The sequence below is a fragment of the Pelodiscus sinensis genome, chromosome 3, assembly GCF_049634645.1.
Source record: "Pelodiscus sinensis isolate JC-2024 chromosome 3, ASM4963464v1, whole genome shotgun sequence".
Classification (NCBI taxonomy): Eukaryota; Metazoa; Chordata; order Testudines; family Trionychidae; genus Pelodiscus; species Pelodiscus sinensis.
In genome coordinates, this window is record NC_134713.1 from 176,444,207 (window position 1) to 176,463,054 (window position 18,848).

The window sequence follows — 18,848 nt, forward strand, 5'->3', positions numbered from 1 at the left end:
GGGGCGCTCACCTTCAGGAACACCGGACGCAGCGTCTCTGGACGCCCCAGGAATCGCTACATCATATAAATTTTCTCGAGCTGAGAGCAGTCTTCAATGCTTGCAAACACTTTCTGCCCATCATCCGAGGACGCTCCATACAGATTCTCACCGACAACATATGCACGGTGTATTACATCAACAAACAGGGGGGGTTGCGTTCCTGCTCTCTTTGCGCAGAGGCTGTGTGCCTGTGGAATTGGGCGATTCAACAAGGTATCACCATAACCGCAGCATACCTTCCTGGCAAGGACAATGTGATCGCCAATGCTCTGAGCAGGCATTTCCTCTCACAACACGAGTGGGAATTACACCCCGAGGTGCTCCGCGACCTCTTCCTGTTATAGGACTTCCCCAAGGTGGACTTGTTCGCCACTTGACACAACAGGAAATACCCTCAATATTGCTCACGAGCGGGCATAGGCACAGACTCTCTGGGGGATGCCTTCCTCCTGGACTGGGATCGGCACCAATTGCTATATGCCTTTCCTCCTCTTCCACTCATTCTGAGAGTTCTGGAAAAGATAGCACTAGGCGGCACAACAGTAATTATGATAGCCAGGTCTGTCTGGGCCAGAAAGGTGCTAACACAGCTGTCGAAGATGTCAGTTGCCAATCCACGACGACTACCGTAACTGTTCAATTTGCTATCTCAGCAACACGGCACAATTCTTCACCCAGCCATCGACCGCATGCACCTCACGGCATGGCTTCTAGCTGGCTCCAGGCTTCCGAACTCTCCTGTTCTCAAGAAGTGAGGCTCGTGTTGATCAACACGTAGGCGGCATACGACGCGTAAAGCCTATCTACAAAAATGGCGTCGTTTCGTGGTGCTTGGCAAAAGATCTTGACCCTCATTCGCTGTCTATACAACAAATCCTAGATTATGTGATACATCTAAAGACGATGGGAATGGCTATTTCTTCTCTAAGAATACATCTGGCGGCAATCTCAGCCTTCTGTCTTCCAATTGACGGCCATTCAATGTTCGCCCACCCTATCACCAAAAGGTTTCTGAAAGGATTAGGCAATCTGTATCCGGCCCATAGGATCCCACCGGAGCCTTGGGACTTGCCTCTAGTATTGGACACACTGACTCACTCCCCTTTTGAGCTGCTCGCAACATGTGATCTACGAATGCTTACGATGAAAACGGTGTTCCTACTTGCCATTACATCGGCGCGTCGAGTAAGTGAATTAGCAGCTCTTTCTGCCGATCCGCCGTATACGCAATTCTTCAGTCATGCGGCAGTATTGCGTGTTCAACCAGCGTTTTTGCCAAAAGTCAATTCTGCTTTCCACATAAATGAACCTATAACCCTGCCGACTTTCCACCCAAAGCCTCACTTCTCATTGGAAGACGCACATCTGCACACTCTAGATGTCAGGCGAGCACTGGCCTTTTTCCTGGACAGAACTCAAGTCTTTAGGACGTCTCAGCGGCTTTTCCTTTCTACAGCCGAGCGCTCCAAGGGAAAGCAACTTTCTGCGCAGCGTATTTCCCGCCTGGTCGTCGCTTGCATCACACAATGTTATGCCTTGCAAGTGGTCTTTGTGCTCATTCCACCCGGGGCATGGCGACATCCATTGCCTATCTTCACGGAGTACCGTTGCAGGACATATGCCGTGCGGCAACCTGGTCATCTACCCTCACATTTGCTAGACACTACGCCCTCGCGAACATACTTACCTCTGATTCAAGGGTAGCTCAGGCTGTCTTGTCTACAGCACGAAGACGATAGGCCCGAAGCACTCATGTAATGTTAGACCACTGCGGTGTACTCACCTCGAGTGGAGCACCCTCGGGGACATTAGTCGATGAAGAAAAGAGAGTTACTCACCTTGTGCAGTAACGTCTGTTCTTCGAGATGTGTGTCCCCGTGGGTGCTCCACGACCCACCCTCCTCCCTGCTTCGGAGCTTCTATTTATATATCTTTCAGATGCTTCCGGTTGGGAGGAAACTGACAAGACCGGACTGCGCTCAGATGAAAGGTGTGAAGGGGCCGTCGCGCATGTGCAGTCCGGTAGGGGGCTACTGCTAATGAAAAATCCTCCAGTTTGCGGCGCCGGGACGAGCCCAGCACCTCGAGTGGAGCACCCACGGGGACACACATCTCGAAGAACAGACGTTACTGCACAAGGTGAGTAACTCTCTTTACCTGTTCTTCATCGAGTGGTGTCCCCATGGGTGCTCCACTGTAGGTGTCAGGCTTGTCCCGGTGCTGCAGATCGGAGATTTGTCAGCAGTGGCCTGCCCAATCATGTGTGCTCACTAGGTGCCTCGTGCCATTCATGCTGTTTGTTAGAGCACACGGTCCTGCTCCTGCCAGTTCCTCCCAACCGTCCTTGGCTGCAGACAGAGGGATCTCTCTCTCTCCTCAGCTTCTGTGACAAAAACAATTCGCAGTTAATTCTTAGTTAGTTAGTTATAATATTAGTAGTTCATTGTTAGTTAGTAGTTAGTTGGTAGTAGTTATATAACCGTTTAAAAAAAAAAAAGGCAGTAGACACGTACTGTGCCTTCACACACACACACGCACACGCACACACACACAAAAAGAGACAAAGAAGAACTATTAGATAACACAACAATTGGATGGATAACCATGCTGGGATCGCCCAGTTTTAAAAAATGTGCCTGTCGGTAAGCCATTCCCGCCTCAGACGAATGTTTCTGCTGTATTAAGTGCTTGGGCGAAGGGCATATCCCACAAAAATGCCCCCACTGTTCAAAACTGACGGCGTGATCAAGAAGGGACAGGGAGATAAGGCTTGAAATGCTTTTATTTAAGAGGGTGCTGCAGCTCTCTCAAACTGATCCCTCCCCACCGGACTCGGACCCGGTTCAAAACCAAGAAACATTGGGCCAACTCATCAGGATCTCGCACTATGTCAAAAAGTAGGTCTTCTCCAACTCGCTTGCTGCCACCGACGCATATTAGTGTCGGAGATAAGCCTGAGACAGCTTCGGCTCACAACCCGTAGAAAGCAAAGCCAAGCTGCAGCACATCGGCACCAGGGCCCAGCTTACCACGAAAATTACTGACAACAGCACTGCCGCGACCCTCGGCGCAGGAGTCAGCACCAGAAATCACAGTTGACCTACAGTATCCAGCTAGGGAAAATATTCCCGGCTACTGTGCATGCACACAGCTAAACTGGAATGCACATGAGCAATCACTCGAAGAAACACAAATAACTAGTTGCGTCCGGGGGTAGGGGCGGGGAGCACAGGTATGTTTAGAGGCTAAGGGTTGAATCCTCCAGCTCTGACTAAGCCATTTTAGCAATACCAAATGGTGTGCCACTTTAATATTCCTCCCCATTCCCTTCCTATCTAATGCTCCTGAGCCAGGCCTCAGGGATGTTTTAACATGCAATAGTTAGTAATGGCTTCTTCCTTCATGAAGGGATTGCCAGAGTACAGGAGCACTTTTGATATGTCCTCTTCTTTCAGGCACTCTTTTAACACTGCCTCAGAACTTCTCAAACTTCATTGTACCATGACTCCCTTTTGATAAAAATAATTACTACATGACCGTGGGTGGGGAGATTGAAGATGAGTTTCCCTGAGCCCCATTACTCCATGCAGGAAAGTCAGAGCCCCACAGCCCAAGAACTTCAGTCCCAGGTGGGTGGTCTGTAACCTAAGCTCCACCACGCAGTGTATCCTTTGGGTTTTGGCCTCTGGCAGTGGGGCTTGGATTTAGATTTGGTGGGACTCAAAGTTCAATGCCAGCTCTGCAACCCCATTAAAATTGGGTTGTGACCCACTCTGTGATCCCGACTCTCAGTTTGAGAACAGATCGGAGATTTGTCAGCAGTGGTCCGCCGGACCGTGCATCCCAATGGTTAGGACAATTCTTATCTGCCTTGTCAGAGCAGCATTATGGCTCCTCAGCATTGACAGAATATCATACTCCTCTCTCTGTCCATGTTTGGATGAAAACTGCACCCTTAGATGAGTTCTGTTTTGCACCATGCTTTCCTCTTTCCCACAATTTATTGTAACTTCTGTGCAGAGGCTATTGCAGAGTTCCAGCTCAATTGACTTGGCATAGGAGAGCAGGTGTGGCTCCTTTAGATCATCCTTTCCCACTGGTCATGCAAAAGCAGCAAGCAGGTGGACCAACAAAAACCAGCACAAATTACTAGTCTAAGACTGTATTAATGCATGACATGCTGTGGAAGTTCCCTAACTTCTGCCCTTCAGAGGATGATGAATGGCATTCATGATCACGAGAGAGCAGTAGTGCTCAGAAGCAGATGGAGTCAAGAGACCGTGTATATTTTTTGAGAGGCCCCTTGTCTTTTGTGTGGATCTCGGATTATCTGTGACTAATAGGGGTGGAACCCTCCCCGCAACTTCCATAGGTAATACACTGGTGGAATCTACTACCCAAAGGAGCAATTCCCAGGAAACTCTCCTATGCAGATTAGTCACGCACAGAGGAGAATGGGGCCTATAATTTCTCAGGCTGTCCATCTGTCATAGTTCTCTATTTTTATTGGGAGTACCAAATTGAAGTCATCAAAGCTTATGGAGGCTTTGGTGGCTTATGACTGTTATCCTGAGATTGTCCCTTGAGTGTTTTAAGCAGCATTATATCAATATGAATTCCTGTAATATGCAGAACTCTTTGATATTTATTCTTTTTTTTTGTTTGTTTTACAGGAAGTCTAAAGAAGAGTATGAAATGGAGCAGGAAAGGAAAAGGTCTAAAGAGGTGAGTGCGTTTTTTATTTAGGAAGTCCTCAGATTTACAGAAATATTGCAAGTTGAAACCACTTTTCCCATAGGAAGCAATGGTATAAAGAGGGGGATTCGTTCCTGATCCAAGGCTTGATAAACTATTTTCATCACAATAACCCAGATTTTTGTACTAAATGAATTATAGATGACTAAGGTAGCAACCTCAATCTGATTATTTGATAAACAACATTCAGATCTTATTACTTTTAAAAAAATGAATCTTTAGTCAGAGAATGATTTAGTTACCTCTAATGAAGTCAGTTAAATGATTTGGTCATACTCCTACATAAGATGAACAGGTTGAACCTCTCTATTCTGGCGCCTCTCTATTCTGACCAGTGTTGAACCAGAGAATTTGCTGAACTACAGAAGGCTAACATTATCTAGCACCATTATCCAACATGTCCATTGCTTACTGTGCTCTTAGAAGACATTTAGGGGTAAATTAGAACTAAGTAACAGCACTAAACACTGAGAGCTAAGATTCATGGCTGTAAACAAACATTATGGGACTACTGGAAACTTGGCCAAACCCATGACAAGTGGACATCAGGCTAAGTAAAATTATGCTGGACCACAGATGTAGCTGGACTAGAGAGGTTCAACCTATATTTGTCCTTTTAATTAAAACCAATTATGGTAGAACCTCCGAGTTGCAAATTGACTGGTCAACCACACACCTCATTTGGAACTTGAAGTATGCAATAAGACAGTAGCAGACACAAACCTTCCTCCCCCTCCCAAAAAAGTACAGTATTATATTAAACAAACTATTAAACAATAAAGAGAAGGTTTTAAAAAAAGATTATGCATGGCAAAGAAGCTGTTCTTATGTTTTGTTATTTTTAAATTAAGATGGTTTAAAGCAGCATTAAGTCTGTGTTCAGTTGTAAATTTGTGAAAGAACAACCATGTTTTATTGAGAGTTATGAGCATCTCAGTTACCAACAGCCTACATTCCTAACGTGTTGAAAACTCTGAGGTTGTATTATAAACAAAAGTTTAAAAGAGGAATTTAAATTATGTAAAATAATTCTGAAAAATATTTTATGTTATTAAATACCCTGCTTTGCAATATTTAAATTTTCAGCGTCAAAAGTAGAGTAAGTACCGTATTTTCCGGCGTATAACACGACTTTTGATGTTAAACATCCCCCAAAAATCAGGGGTCGTCTTATACGCCGGGTATACAGCTTTGTGGCTTTGCAAAGCCTCGGGGGAAGCCGGCGGCGGGGCAGCCCAGGCGCGCCTGGGATGCCCCGCCGCCGGCTTCCCCCGAGGCTTTGCAAAGCCGCGGAGGGGCTCCGGCAGCAGGGCAGCCCAGGCGCGCCGGGGCTGTCCCGCTGCCGGGGCGTCCTCAGAGGCTTTTCTCCCGGTGTCCCTGGTCTGCTGGAGACGGTCCCCAGCAGACCAGGGACACCGGGAGCAAAGCCGGGAGGCGGAGGGGCGCTGGGGTATAAGACGAAACCCTATCTTTTAACTAAAAAATTAGGGGATCGTCTTATACGCTCAGTAGCCTTATACGCCGGAAAATACGGTATACTTCAGGTTTGCTTTTTGGTGCTGGAGGCAATTAAATCTGATTCTCATTGCTCACTTGGCACCAAACTTTTTAATGTTGTGCAGTAACTACTTCCAAAAATAGTGCAATTGAAATCAATAGGACTATTATATTAAGAGTAGTATATTACTTGGTGTGAGTAAAAATGGAACACATTTGGTGGTGAGAAAAGGGTGTAAACATATAGTAAAATAAAAGCTCAGTTATTCAGCCCTCAATCAGAGAGCTCAATTAACTGGAATTTCTGGTATCTCCTAATACAAATCTAGTAACAGGGACTAGTAAATTGCCCAACACATTAGGCATATGCATATTCTACACTCTACTTTTATGCAAAAGAGACAGAAGATAAATAAGCAAACTGATATTAGGGATTTATTCAAAAAAGCATCTTCCAAGATGTGTCAGAGTCATCTCAGATTAAGCTCTATCTCCTACTCCTTCTACATCTACAATTATAGGAAGAACCAGTTAAAACTGGTTATAAATGGCTCCTCTTCTCTTAGCTGAGTGCACATGAGAAGCTGAGGTGTGAAGCAGCTGTGGAGAATTGGGTGAATCATAGAATCCTGTGGCTGGAAGAAACCTCAGGAGGTCATCAAGTCCAGCCTCCTGCCCATAGCAGGACCAACCCAAACTAAATCCTCCATGCAAACAGGTAGCAGAAGGAAAAGCCTGTGGTAAGGAAGGTGCTGGGAAAAGCTGTGAGGAAGTTGCCCAGGGATTCATAGATGTCATATAGCTGATACTAGAGACATTATAATCAGCTGCCATCATAAGGTCCCTGGGTTGGAACCCAGTGGAGAGGGCAGTACTAGAAAAGAGACTTGCTTTGGTACAAGGATTTGTCCTACTCTGTGCCACATGGAGGGGCTGCAGAGATTATATAGCTCTTTTCCCCATGCTAGTCAATGATGAGAGTAGCTTAACAAACAGCAAACTGGTATCTAAAGTGAGGGCTGCTGTGAGCCTTTGAGGCAAGTAAACCAGCTAGATTCTTATTCCTTGCTGTATTCTTAACAGGTTATCCCTGTTATGCAAAATTTTTATTATGTAAGTCTTAAAAATATGGTACTCCAATTTGATTCTTCACTGTATGTATTTTTTTCTGGCTACTGCCTCAAATATGGGGGTGTTAACATTTAATTTTTAAGAAGATAGCTCATGGTGTAATTTTCAAAAGGGACTTGGTGACTTAGGAGGACAAGACCTATTGACTTTCAGTTGGGCACATGCTTCTAAATCACTGTGATGCTTTTGGAAATGTCAGTTCTTGTGATGACCTTATCCTATGTCTTTATTATTGTGTATTTTTTCTTATCCCTTCTTTTTATGCTTTTAACTTTGTGAGGGTGCAGGCTTTTTTTAATTCTAAGGTTGAGTAATTCCTGAATGAATCAGTTGACGAATAGTGTGACTACAAATAGTTCTGCCTGTCAAACTGTTCATATATTTTCAAATCCTACAAAAGATATAGTCATCTTCTCCTTGGAAGCATAGGGCTATCTTTTATCCTGAAGGAACTGTCTGGCTTTTCCTAAGCTTTCAGATACTTTGCTGACTTTTATATTTACTTTCCTAGGTTCGTAGGTCCTTGTTTATAAAGTCAGATGCACAATTATATGCCTGACAGTTTGAAAATTAGGGCCTGACACCTGAGCCCAGGCAGGGAGCAGAGGTGACGGGACCAGACGCTTCTTATGCTGGCCATTCTGAGTTGCTGCCCTGTGCAGTACAGCAACTGCCTAAAAGAGTGTGGCAGTGCTGGCCATCCTGGGCCTGGCTGTCAGGGACAGGAGCTGAGTAAGCCAGAGTCCCCTCTGCCCCCTGCACATATTTCTGGGCTTACTTGCATCCTGTCTCCAGCAGCTGGAAGTGGGTAGGGACTGCTACCACCACCAGGCTCTCTCTCAGGTAGTTACTGCGCTGTACAGAATGATAACCTGTAGCAGTCAGCTTGAGCCACGTGAGAAGCAGTTTCCTGTCCCTCCCTACCAAAGCCCAGCTGCCATGGCCAGCAGTTGAATGTGCTGGGAGGGGACATAGTGGGAGGACAGAGTCCCTCTTCTCACTCAGATAACTCCGATGGGAAAAGGAGAGAATGGCAGCTCTAGGCTGGGTGCAGGGCAAAGAAGACATATGGGGAAATCATACATCCCCCTCTTTATATTGTGCCCTCCAACTATGGAAGCCCAGGTCATTTATGGGAATTTGCAGCAAGAGGGAGAGTGTGGCCAGGTCTACATTGCAGGGAGTGCGGGGGGGGAGGGAGGAAAAGGTCAACTTAATGTATGCAATTACAGCTATATAAATAAAGTATCTAGAGTCGACATACCTTAAACTGAACTTGGCACCATCTCCACTGCGGGAGGTAGACAGGAGAAATCTCCTGTTGACTTCTCTCACTTCTTGTGACATCGAGGTGTACTGGTGCTGATGGGCGCACTCAACATTTGATTTATCAGATCTAGTGGATATCTGCTAAATCAAACCCTGGAAGATCAAGCGCCAGTCCTCCAGGAAGTGGAGACATGGCCTGTGGGGAAACAAGCCCAAATGTCTCAGAATGGAGAAGAAATTATTCCCAGAAAGAAGATAATTGGATAACAGATTTTCCATTCCATTAACTAAAGTTCTGCTATCGTGGTGTCTTTTCTACAGATTCGGTCACATGTCCCTATCTCCTGATTCATGTTCATATTTCTCTGATATACTGATGATAAATCTGCCGAAATCTGCCTACATAATCACGCATGATGTATGGCATCAAATCTCTTTATAGAGCATGGAAGCAAACACTAACCTACCTAAAATTCTAAATTTCAGTGGTTGTGGTTAGGAAGCATTTTTTGAACTAAACTCAAGTCTTTAAATTTATAGAGGTAAGTCAGAAGGAGAGTTCCCTGTTAGTAATAAGTAAAGCATTTTCTTCTTTTTTATCTCCATTGTATAGCAAATAGGCATGGTAACATTAATAACTCATCAAAAGGTTCATAACCATCTCTGACAATCCAGCCATTACTATTTTTTTCTAGTTTGATATTTTTAAGGCTTAAGGTACATTAAAAAATGTAACCAACTTTTTTTTTAATTTTAAGACGCATGATAAATTGAATTCGTCAGATATTACATACAGCTGTCATGGATATTCAAGAGAAGCAAAAGTTAAGGAATCCACTGAAGATACTGAGAGAATTGATGATTCTGAAGAAATTGCAAAATTAACATTAGGTAATGTTACTTGAAGTATTTTTGTAGTGTCTAGTATGTATTGTATTACAATTAGCTTGCTCATCTCTACGCATTATAGAGAAATAGGAGTCAATTTTTCAGCAAAGAATTTTGCCATTCAAATATCTGGGAAAAAGGAAGTAAAATGTAAAAGATTATAAAATACATTTATAACTTCTTATTTAATTAACCATTTACCTCTATTAGGTTTCTTACCGTTCTTTGGATCTGTGCTCCTTGCTTAACAAGCAAGAAATGATTGTAATTTTATGAGTTGTACTAGCCAAAATAGCTTTAAAATAGATACAAAATTGCAGAAAGCAAAAGATGGTTAGATGTTCGGAATGTCAAAAACTGACCACAACATGGAATATTACTAATTTGAAGAGATAATAAATCAGTTAATTCAAAGTCCTTATCATAATCTTGTTACAAAGGCAAACTTTTAACCTAGTTCTGTGCTAGTTTTGATGAGTGACTTTGCTATCAGTTTGGACTTATGGATCCTTAAAAACATAAACTTGATTGAAAATAAGAATCTCTGGAATTATGTAACTGCTCATGTCTGTTCATCCAAACAGTTCTAGAGTAGAATTTAGAAATTTAGGTTAATTACATAATTGTCAAAGACTGTTAATTCAGTTCAAAATTACCTTGCCTAGGTAATATTCATACCCAAGCTTTTCCACTTAAATCACAGAAAGCTATCACACATTAAAACCAAAATATAATATGCAGATTTATTATGAAGCTATGTAAATTTCAGTGGATGTTCACCAGTGATTGTAGGCTTTTAAGTCACTTTGACTAAAGGTTTATATTTTAGTAAAATCTGTAATTTACAAGCCAAATCAAAGTTGCTGCTGCTTTTTGTCTAAGAAGTTGTCAGTTGTCTTGATCATAACATATATGTGACTTCTAGGCTTAACACTATGGGTTCCTCATAGGTAGTTTTCCTTCGATATAGAAAAAGTTACTATTACAAATAGTAGTAGGCTTAGTTAGGCAAGGACTCCTTCTGCACATCGAGTTACAGCCCAGTCCTTGTTGTCAGTGTGTTTCAAGGTGTTTGAGCATTTGATCCTCCAACAAATTGCTCTGGATTTGGACAATGTCTTGTAAGTTGAGCAGGCAGGGTTTAGAAAAGGATGCAGCACCTGTGATTAAGTCCACCACCACCTTTTTAAAAGATAGTTTTCAGCAAAATCTAAAGATGGAAGCTATCTTCTTGGATTTGACTGCTGCCTATGATAGTTTGGTACAGAGGCCTTCTGTTTAAACTCTCGAATTGCTCCACATTGGGAGGTTAAAGTAATACAGATCTTTCTCCAAATGGGCAATTTAGAGTACACATGGACAACTGCTGTAGTTCCTGGAAGTGTTAGATCCATGGCTTCCTCAAGGCTTAGTTCTTTCACCAACTGTTCAATGTGTACTTCAGCAATCAGCCAGCTACACTCTTATGCAGATTTATCTATGCCAATGAAATCCGCTGCAACTACCAAGCTCAGTTCTTCTGGAACTTATGTAGTTCAGGGCAGACTATTGTAATCAATGGTGCCTGCAACTGAGCTTTTCTAAGACCATTTCAAGTTTATTCCATATGCAAGTCATGAGTTAAATGTTTTTCTCAGTGGCCAACACTTGCATGTGGTGGGGTGCCTGTCCCATACTACCCTACCGCTTTGTTATTGGAAAAAGGTATGCAAATTGCAGCCCTCCTTATGTGAGTCAACCTAGCCCTGATAAGTTTTTCTGGGATATCTCTGGTATCCTGAAAAACCCCTGTAGTCTAGACCAGTGTTTCTTAAACTTTGAGAGACCACGGAACACCAAACAATATTTTTTTATGTGGAACACCTATGAAAAGTTTCTTCAAAAAAAATTGTCAGACAAAAAAAGACAAAAACAAAGAAGAGGTTGTGGCACACCTGCAAGTTGTTCACAGAATACCACTGTTCTGTGGAACATAGTTTAAAAAACACTGGTCTGGCTATAGCCTGGATTTTGTGAAGGCTGTTCCTTACTCTGGTACTTTGAGCGCAGAATTGGGGGCCCACAAGACTTTAAAATATCCTGCCACTAAAGGCTTATGTTAAAAACTCCCCGAGGTGACCGATTCCCTTGCCTGGGATTGGTATCGCTGCCAGCACCTAAATGCAAAACCCCAGAGAAAAAGCATTTGGGAATTTCTTCCTGTGGTGTGCTCTCAAGCTCTTTGATGGTCCCTCTGGAGGAACTTGAAAAAAACTGTAATTTTTCTTAATAACTGGCTTAGCAGTCTTAAGATGTGCACACAAAACTGCCTGCCTTCTAGGACACAGGAACCAGGTGATTTTCATTAACAAAATAAAGAAACCAAACATACTTGGTAAAATGTTACTTGGTTGCTAAGTGTTGCAGAGCAACTAAAAAAAAGAGATTAAACACAGAATTGTTTCTCTGGGATTCAGTTTGGAAAGTTACAATATAAAGGTGGTAGTTATGCGGTCAGCACAGAGAAGTACAGCAAACTTAAAAATAATATAACCTGATGGTGTCTTATTAAACATTTCATGTTCTACTCACATACCTCTTGTTCCAAGATTTAGCCCTCGCCAAGGCATGGATGTTGCTGGATACTCCATGCTCTGATCCTTGGCTCAATTCATGTTTCCCAGGCTCTCCTATGGTCACACACAGACTGGCTCAGGAACATCACTGCTTCCAATTAAAAAACTCACACTGTTTTCAGTGGCTCTCCTAGATTCCTGCCGACTCTTTTTTGTACCTGCTTCCCTATCATTCCTGAGGCTCTAGGATTTAACCCTTACAGACAAATTAGTTAACAATGGCTGGCATGTCCAGAAAAGGGTTTTACCCCTCCTATTCATCATAGGCACCAAAGGGTTAATAGAGGTCTTAGGAATCTAAGAAACAACCGATCAGAGAGGGTTTACAAGGATCAACCAATCAGGGCCAGGCTGACCTATATAAGAAGGGCTGTAGAGCAGCTTCAGTCATCACTCCTTGGAGCTTGGAGAGAGAGGACTGGCTACCTTGCAGGCTAAAACTAGGAAGTACCCTGGACAGAGCAGTGCTGCAGGTAGAGACCCAATGAGCTAACAATAGCTCCTGGTGAGCTTCAGGATCTGCAGGCTGAGGTCCAGAGCACCGTTCCCTGTAAGCTGTTCATTTGTGTGTTCACTCGAGATTCAGATGCCAGCCATCTGATTAGCAGAGTGCCCACAACTAGGTTTTGTTTTTACTGGTGCTGCACATTCAAACATGCTTTGGTGCACATGATATATTCTGTACATAGATGGGAAAGACTGGAGGGAACATTGCTCGAGAAACAAGGATAAAGAGAGTGGGTGGGCTGCGGGGAAGGGGTTCAGGGAAATCTACTGAGGAGTTGGAGGATAGGCAACATGTGGCAGTCATCTACAGTAGATGGCAGGACCAACCCAGTGTAGTTGGCAGGCCTGGGTCCCCTGCTCTCACCACTAAGGCAGTGACCAGACATTGGTTTGCAGTTGCCACTGAGGGAACTGGCTGCACAGCTGACTGCAGGTCCCCTGGAACAGGAGAGCATGGAGTACAGCACAGCTGCGTCATGATGCTGCGGTCCTGGGAGTATTATGGGTCACTGGAGCAGAAGTAACAATGGCGAGATGCCACCAGAAAAGGGTCCACCAGCTAGCAGAGTTGATCCCTGGGACATCCAGCAGGGGATACCACAATGGAGAATTGCACCCCATCACACTGCAGCATAATCCAAACCCATTTTACCACAGTGTGACACTGAATATGTCATTAATGTATCATACTACAACCACTTGAGGAAGACAGCAGTCAAAATCAGCACTCAACAATCTGCTTAGACCATCAGCCATTGCCATACTATTCAATAGCACAGTACTGAGCTCCTGTTTAGGGTCACTCATTTCCTGTCAGGCTGATCAAAGTAGAGCTTAACAAAGCTGTTTATTTTGTTATTGGGACTTTACAGGCAACTCTTGTGCATACAGGCAACTCTTGTGCATACTACTGCCCCATATGCACGATGAAAAGGCCTCTGTCATGGGGTTGCTGGCTAAGACCTGTAAGAATAGCAACATAACCTTATACACAGTCTTCTTCAATCACTCATCATCAGCTTGCCTGTCTTTTAGATGCCCTTTATAGTGATTTATACCTTCAAAAGACATGATGGAATCTGCTTGTGCAATGAGTGGTCAGTGACAACAGTTGTTAATCACTGTGTAGCCGCTGACCAAACCATTTGTCCACCAGGTTTTGATCTGCCAAGACACCTCTGGTCATCTCTGAACTGGTTTCAAAAAGGACAGGGCAACTGTGTGGCCAGTCTTTTTAAACCGGGGTTTTCTAATGACCTGCAATGAGCTGTGGTCTATTTCAAGACTGTCATATATGATTGTTGCGTGCCCTCTGATTTATTTCAATGGCAGGCTTCTGGGTTTCCACCTGGATGATGATGATGATGGCACTATTAAATGGTTGGGCACATTACTCATATACCAATGATGAGTAGGATTAGTGTAATTAGTTTCTCCCACCTCAGTGTTTTTCATTACATCTTGATTTAATATACACCTTCTAGATAAATAAGACTAAACTTGTTATTGAAACAGAAATACGTATCACACATTTTAATCATTCAGAGGATTTTAACTAAGGTTTGTATTTTCTCAGAAGTATTTATCTAAACAAACCCAAGTCACCATTTGGGAAACCAACATATGTATAAAAGTTATTTTTCTTCTTGTCAGTTGGTCAGGCATAAAAGTAGGTTTTCCAGTTCAGCATCACAGTTGCAGTGACTGCTTTCTCAAAATATATGGAGAGCAACTGAGGTGATTCACTCAAGTTTTTATGTCAGCAGTATTCTTATTCTCTTGCCAGATTTTTCAGTATTCCTTGTAGTCAGGACTCTCAAAGACAGAATTAATAGGTTTAGTGACAGGATTTAGTTATTAGGCTGAGTATGCTCTGGCTGGTCACTCCAGTTTAGAGTCTCTTTTGTCCAGATGTTTGTTTCATGGAGCAATGTGTTGATCAACGCAGAACCTTTTATACATTTTTCTGCTATATGGCATGGCCTTATTTCTTTACTTGACATAGCTGATGTGAGCCAATGAGAGAGTGACTTATGCTTCTGGTGAAGATTTAAAATGTCTGACCAGATTTCAAATTCTGTCCCTAACAATCATCCATTGAGAAAACAAGGCATCTCCTTTATGGTGGCTTGCAACTTTTTTGGGAAATTCCAGTATCTTTATACAACACATCTGCTCTACCAGTTTGAGAAACATTGGGCCATTCATTGCTAATTACACAGCATTTCTATATAGTAGGAAAATATCCCTTTTAAAGGAAATAGCCATAAATATTGATACTTGCTCAGAGAACACCCAGAAATAGCTGAGAGTTTTCCAAAGAGAATCATTCTGCATTTGGTTCAAGATCAGTTAGTTCACGGTCTCTTTAATTTTACTCTTTAAGCAGGAATATGATTTATGGCAGCATAATATATTTCCTAGAGGATTCCTGTGTAGAGTTGCAGTTTGTACAACTTACATAATGAAAAATCGCTGGATCATTTAAAAAAGGATTGCTTTTAAAGGTTATGATGTATGGGTTGCCTGATCAAGCCAGTGCCATTTGTTATAGAATCTTAACAATTGTGTTGTTTGTATTACAACTGCTGCAACAGGCTGAAGAAACTGGTGAACTTTCACATGGGAGGAAAATTACCTGCCATATAAGAACAGTTACTTACCTGTAACTGTTGTTCTTCGAGATGTGTTGCTCATGTCCATTCGAAGTAGGTGTGCACACCGCGTGCACCGCATCTTCTGGAGCGTTTTCCCTAGCGGTACCCGTAGCGCCGGCAGGGCGCCCCCTGGAGTGGTGCCGCCATGGCAGGGCATAAGTACCGCTGCCGGCGCTGCCCCACCTCAGTTCCTTCTTGCCGGACACTCCGACGAAGGGGAGGTAGGGTGGGAGTTGAATGGACATGAGCAACACATCTCGAAGAACAACAGTTACAGGTAAGTAACCGTTCTTTTCTTCTTCGAGTGGTTGCTCATGTCCATTCGAAGTAGGTGACTTATCAAGCTTACCCCACGGAGGAGGGGTCGGAGCAGTCAGACTACCAGAGTCATGAAAAAAGGTGAACAAATAAACGGATTTATTCGAACAATCCAACACAGATAAGGCACGTATTAACAACAATGACAGAAGAACATATTTACATTACAGATTCGAGGAATGCAGAGCATCCTCCCTGGTCTGCTGTGCTAGCGCATAGTGCGCCGTAAACGTGTGGAGGGAAGACCATGTGGCCGCCCTGCAAATTTCCGTGATTGGTACCTGAGCACCAAAAGCTACCGAGGACGCCTGCGCCCTGGTAGAGTGTGCCTTTACCCTGGGTGGGGTTTTACCAGCCAGTTGATAACATACTGTGATACATTGCACAACCCAGTTTGATAGCCTTTGTGTCGATACAGGCGACCCTTTCAACCTGTCCCCAAATGCAACAAACAATTGTTGGAATTTGCGAAACGGCTTGGTTCTCTCCATGTAGAATGCCAGCGCTCGCTTAGCATCCAGGGAGTGAAGCACCCGCTCCTTAGGGGAGGCGTGAGGTTTTGGGAAAAAAACCGGGAGATAAATCTCCTGGGACAGGTGGAACGGTGACACCACCTTTGGGAGGAAAGCTGGATGAGGCTGGAGCCTTACATTGCTATGTGAAAAAACAAGGTAGGGTGGGTCGACAGTTACGAAACCCTTAGTTCCGAAACCCTTCGATCCGATGTAATGGCCACGATGAAAGCAACCTTCAACGAGAGGTGCTTCAGGGAACACGTGGCCAGTGGTTCAGAGGGGGGTAACATAAGCCTGTGGAGGACCACATTGAGGTCCCAGGCGGAAAGCGGGGCCCTCACTGAGGGATACAACTTTTCTAAACCAGTAAGAAACCTTTTAACCACCAGGTTAGAAAAGAGGGAAACTCCTGCCGTACCAGCATGGAAGGCGGAGAGAGATGCCACATGGACTTTGATAGAAGAAAAGGAAAGGCCACTGGACCGAAGCTGGAAAAGATAGTCAAGGATAGCTGGAATAGGAGCCGAGGGCAGGTGTACTCCTCTCCGGGATGCCCAAGATGAGAAGCGCCGCCACTTGGCAGCGTATGACCGTCTAGTAGAGGGTTTCCTGCTACTGAGGAGCACCATCTGAACCTCCTGGGAACATTCCCTTTCAGGTTGGTTCAACCACGGATAAACCAGGCCGTTGGGTGGAGAGACCTGAGATCCGGGTGAACCAAGGCTGAGTTAGCAGGTCCCGGAATGGAGGGAGTGCTATTGGGTCTTGGGTAAGCATGTCCACTAAGATAGGGAACCAGAATTGCCTGGGCCACCTGGGGGCTATGAGTGTGATCGTGGACCGAAATGTCCTCGCTCTGGTCAACACCCTGGAAATTAGAGGAAATGGGGGAAAAGCATAGAGAATGCCCTCTGGCCACACAGCCATCAGGGCATCCCCCAGGGAATATTTCCCCAGTCCCAGCAGGGAACTGTAGTTCCGGCACTTGACATTGTATGCCGAGGCGAACAGGTCGAGGTGGGGATAACCCCACCTGCGGAAAACCTGATGCAGAACAGAGTCTTTGAGCGACCACTCGTGGGCTCCAAAGGATCTGCTCAGCGTGTCTGCTAGCAGATTCTTGCACCCCAGGAGGTATTCCGCCTGTGGCGTGATATTGTGCCAGAGTTGCAGGGCCTCTTTGCAGAGGGGAGGTGACCGTGCCCCCCCCCCCCCCCCCGCTTGTTGAGATAAAAGACCGCTGCTGTGTTGTCCATACGAACCAGGATCGAGCGGTGAGAGAGTCTTGGCAGGAAGGTTTCGCAGGCTCTTCTCACTGCTCGCAATTCCCGGACGTTTATGTGCAGGGTTCGTTCAGAGGGGGACCATAGGCCTTGAGTTCTGTGCCGCCCAGGTGTGCTCCCCAGCCCAGGTTGGATGCATTGGTGACCAGCGTGGGGGAGGGGCTCTGAAAGGGACCCCACTGCGTACCACCGTTTCCTGGGTCCACCATAGGAGGGAGTCCAGAATTTCTGGGGGCACTGTGATTGAGTCCCAAAGATCCCTGGATTGGCTGAAGGCCTTCGCCAATCACGTCTGCAGGGGGTGTCATTCTGGCGTGGTGCACATGTACGTGCACGCTGCCATATGGCCCAGGAGCCTGGAGCAGACCGGAGGGGTCGTGATCGGGGACCGGGCTAACCCTGAAATCAGCTCCACTATGGAGAGGAACCTGCTCTTGGGCAAGAACGCTCTTGCGTTGAGAAGGGCTCCCACGAATTCTAGATGCTAGGAGGGAGTCAGAGACTACTTTTCATCATTTATCATGAGCCCTAGTTTTAGAAAGAGGGTTTTTGAGAGTGCCACGTGAGCTTCTACCCGCTCGTACGAGCGACCTCGGATCAGCCAATCGTCGAGGTACGGGAACACGTGTACCCCTTGTTTGCGGAGAAACACGGCAACCATCGCCATACATTTTGTGAACACCCTTGGTGCCGTACATAAACCAAAGGGGAGCACCGTAAACTGAAAATGGTGTTGGCCCACCATAAACCTGAGAAACCTCCTGTGGCTGGGCCTGATCGCCATGTGGAAGTACGCATCCTTGAGGTCAAGAGTCGCGTACCAGTCTCCTAACTGTAGCACTGGGATGACCGAGGCCAAGGTCACCATTCTGAACCTGGGTTTTATGACCGCCTTGTTTAAATTTCAGAGGTCCAAGATGGGATGGACTCCTCCCTTGGGTTTGGGGGCAACAAAATAACTGGAGTAGAATCCCCTTCCCCGCAGATGCGGGGGAACCTCCTCTATTGCCCCTTTTTCGAGGAGCGCGGACACCTCCTGGCACAGGATGTGTTCGTGAGGGGTGTCCCTCACTAAAGACGTAGAAGGGGGTTTTGAAGGCGGTGGGCCCAGGAATGGGATAGTATAGCCTCCATTTACTATGTTCAGAACCCAGGCATCCGATGTAATTAGAGCCCATGCATGGGCAAAGAGGGATAGCCTGGCCCCAAATGGGGGGGCCAGGACGAGAGACTAGTTCGGGACTCTCGAAAAGGGTATCAAAATTGAGGCTTGCCATGATGGGAAGGACCGTGGGGACCTCCCCGCTGGTTATCCGTTCTGGGGCGACGACGTTGACCCCTAGCCCCCTGGGGATGCGCAACCGCCCCGGA

General features: G+C 45.1%; 1 protein-coding gene across 2 annotated transcripts in view; it reads left to right on the plus strand.

Moving 5' to 3' along the window:
- Window positions 1-18,848, plus strand: part of CFAP36 (cilia and flagella associated protein 36) — a 55,971-nt gene that overhangs the window by 22,827 nt on the left and 14,296 nt on the right. For both annotated transcript variants that reach the window (XM_075925507.1, XM_075925508.1), the window contains exons 6-7: window positions 4,716-4,767; window positions 9,453-9,585. In XM_075925507.1, the coding sequence (XP_075781622.1) occupies window positions 4,716-4,767; window positions 9,453-9,585 (185 nt within the window). The remainder of the gene's footprint in view (window positions 1-4,715; window positions 4,768-9,452; window positions 9,586-18,848) is intronic.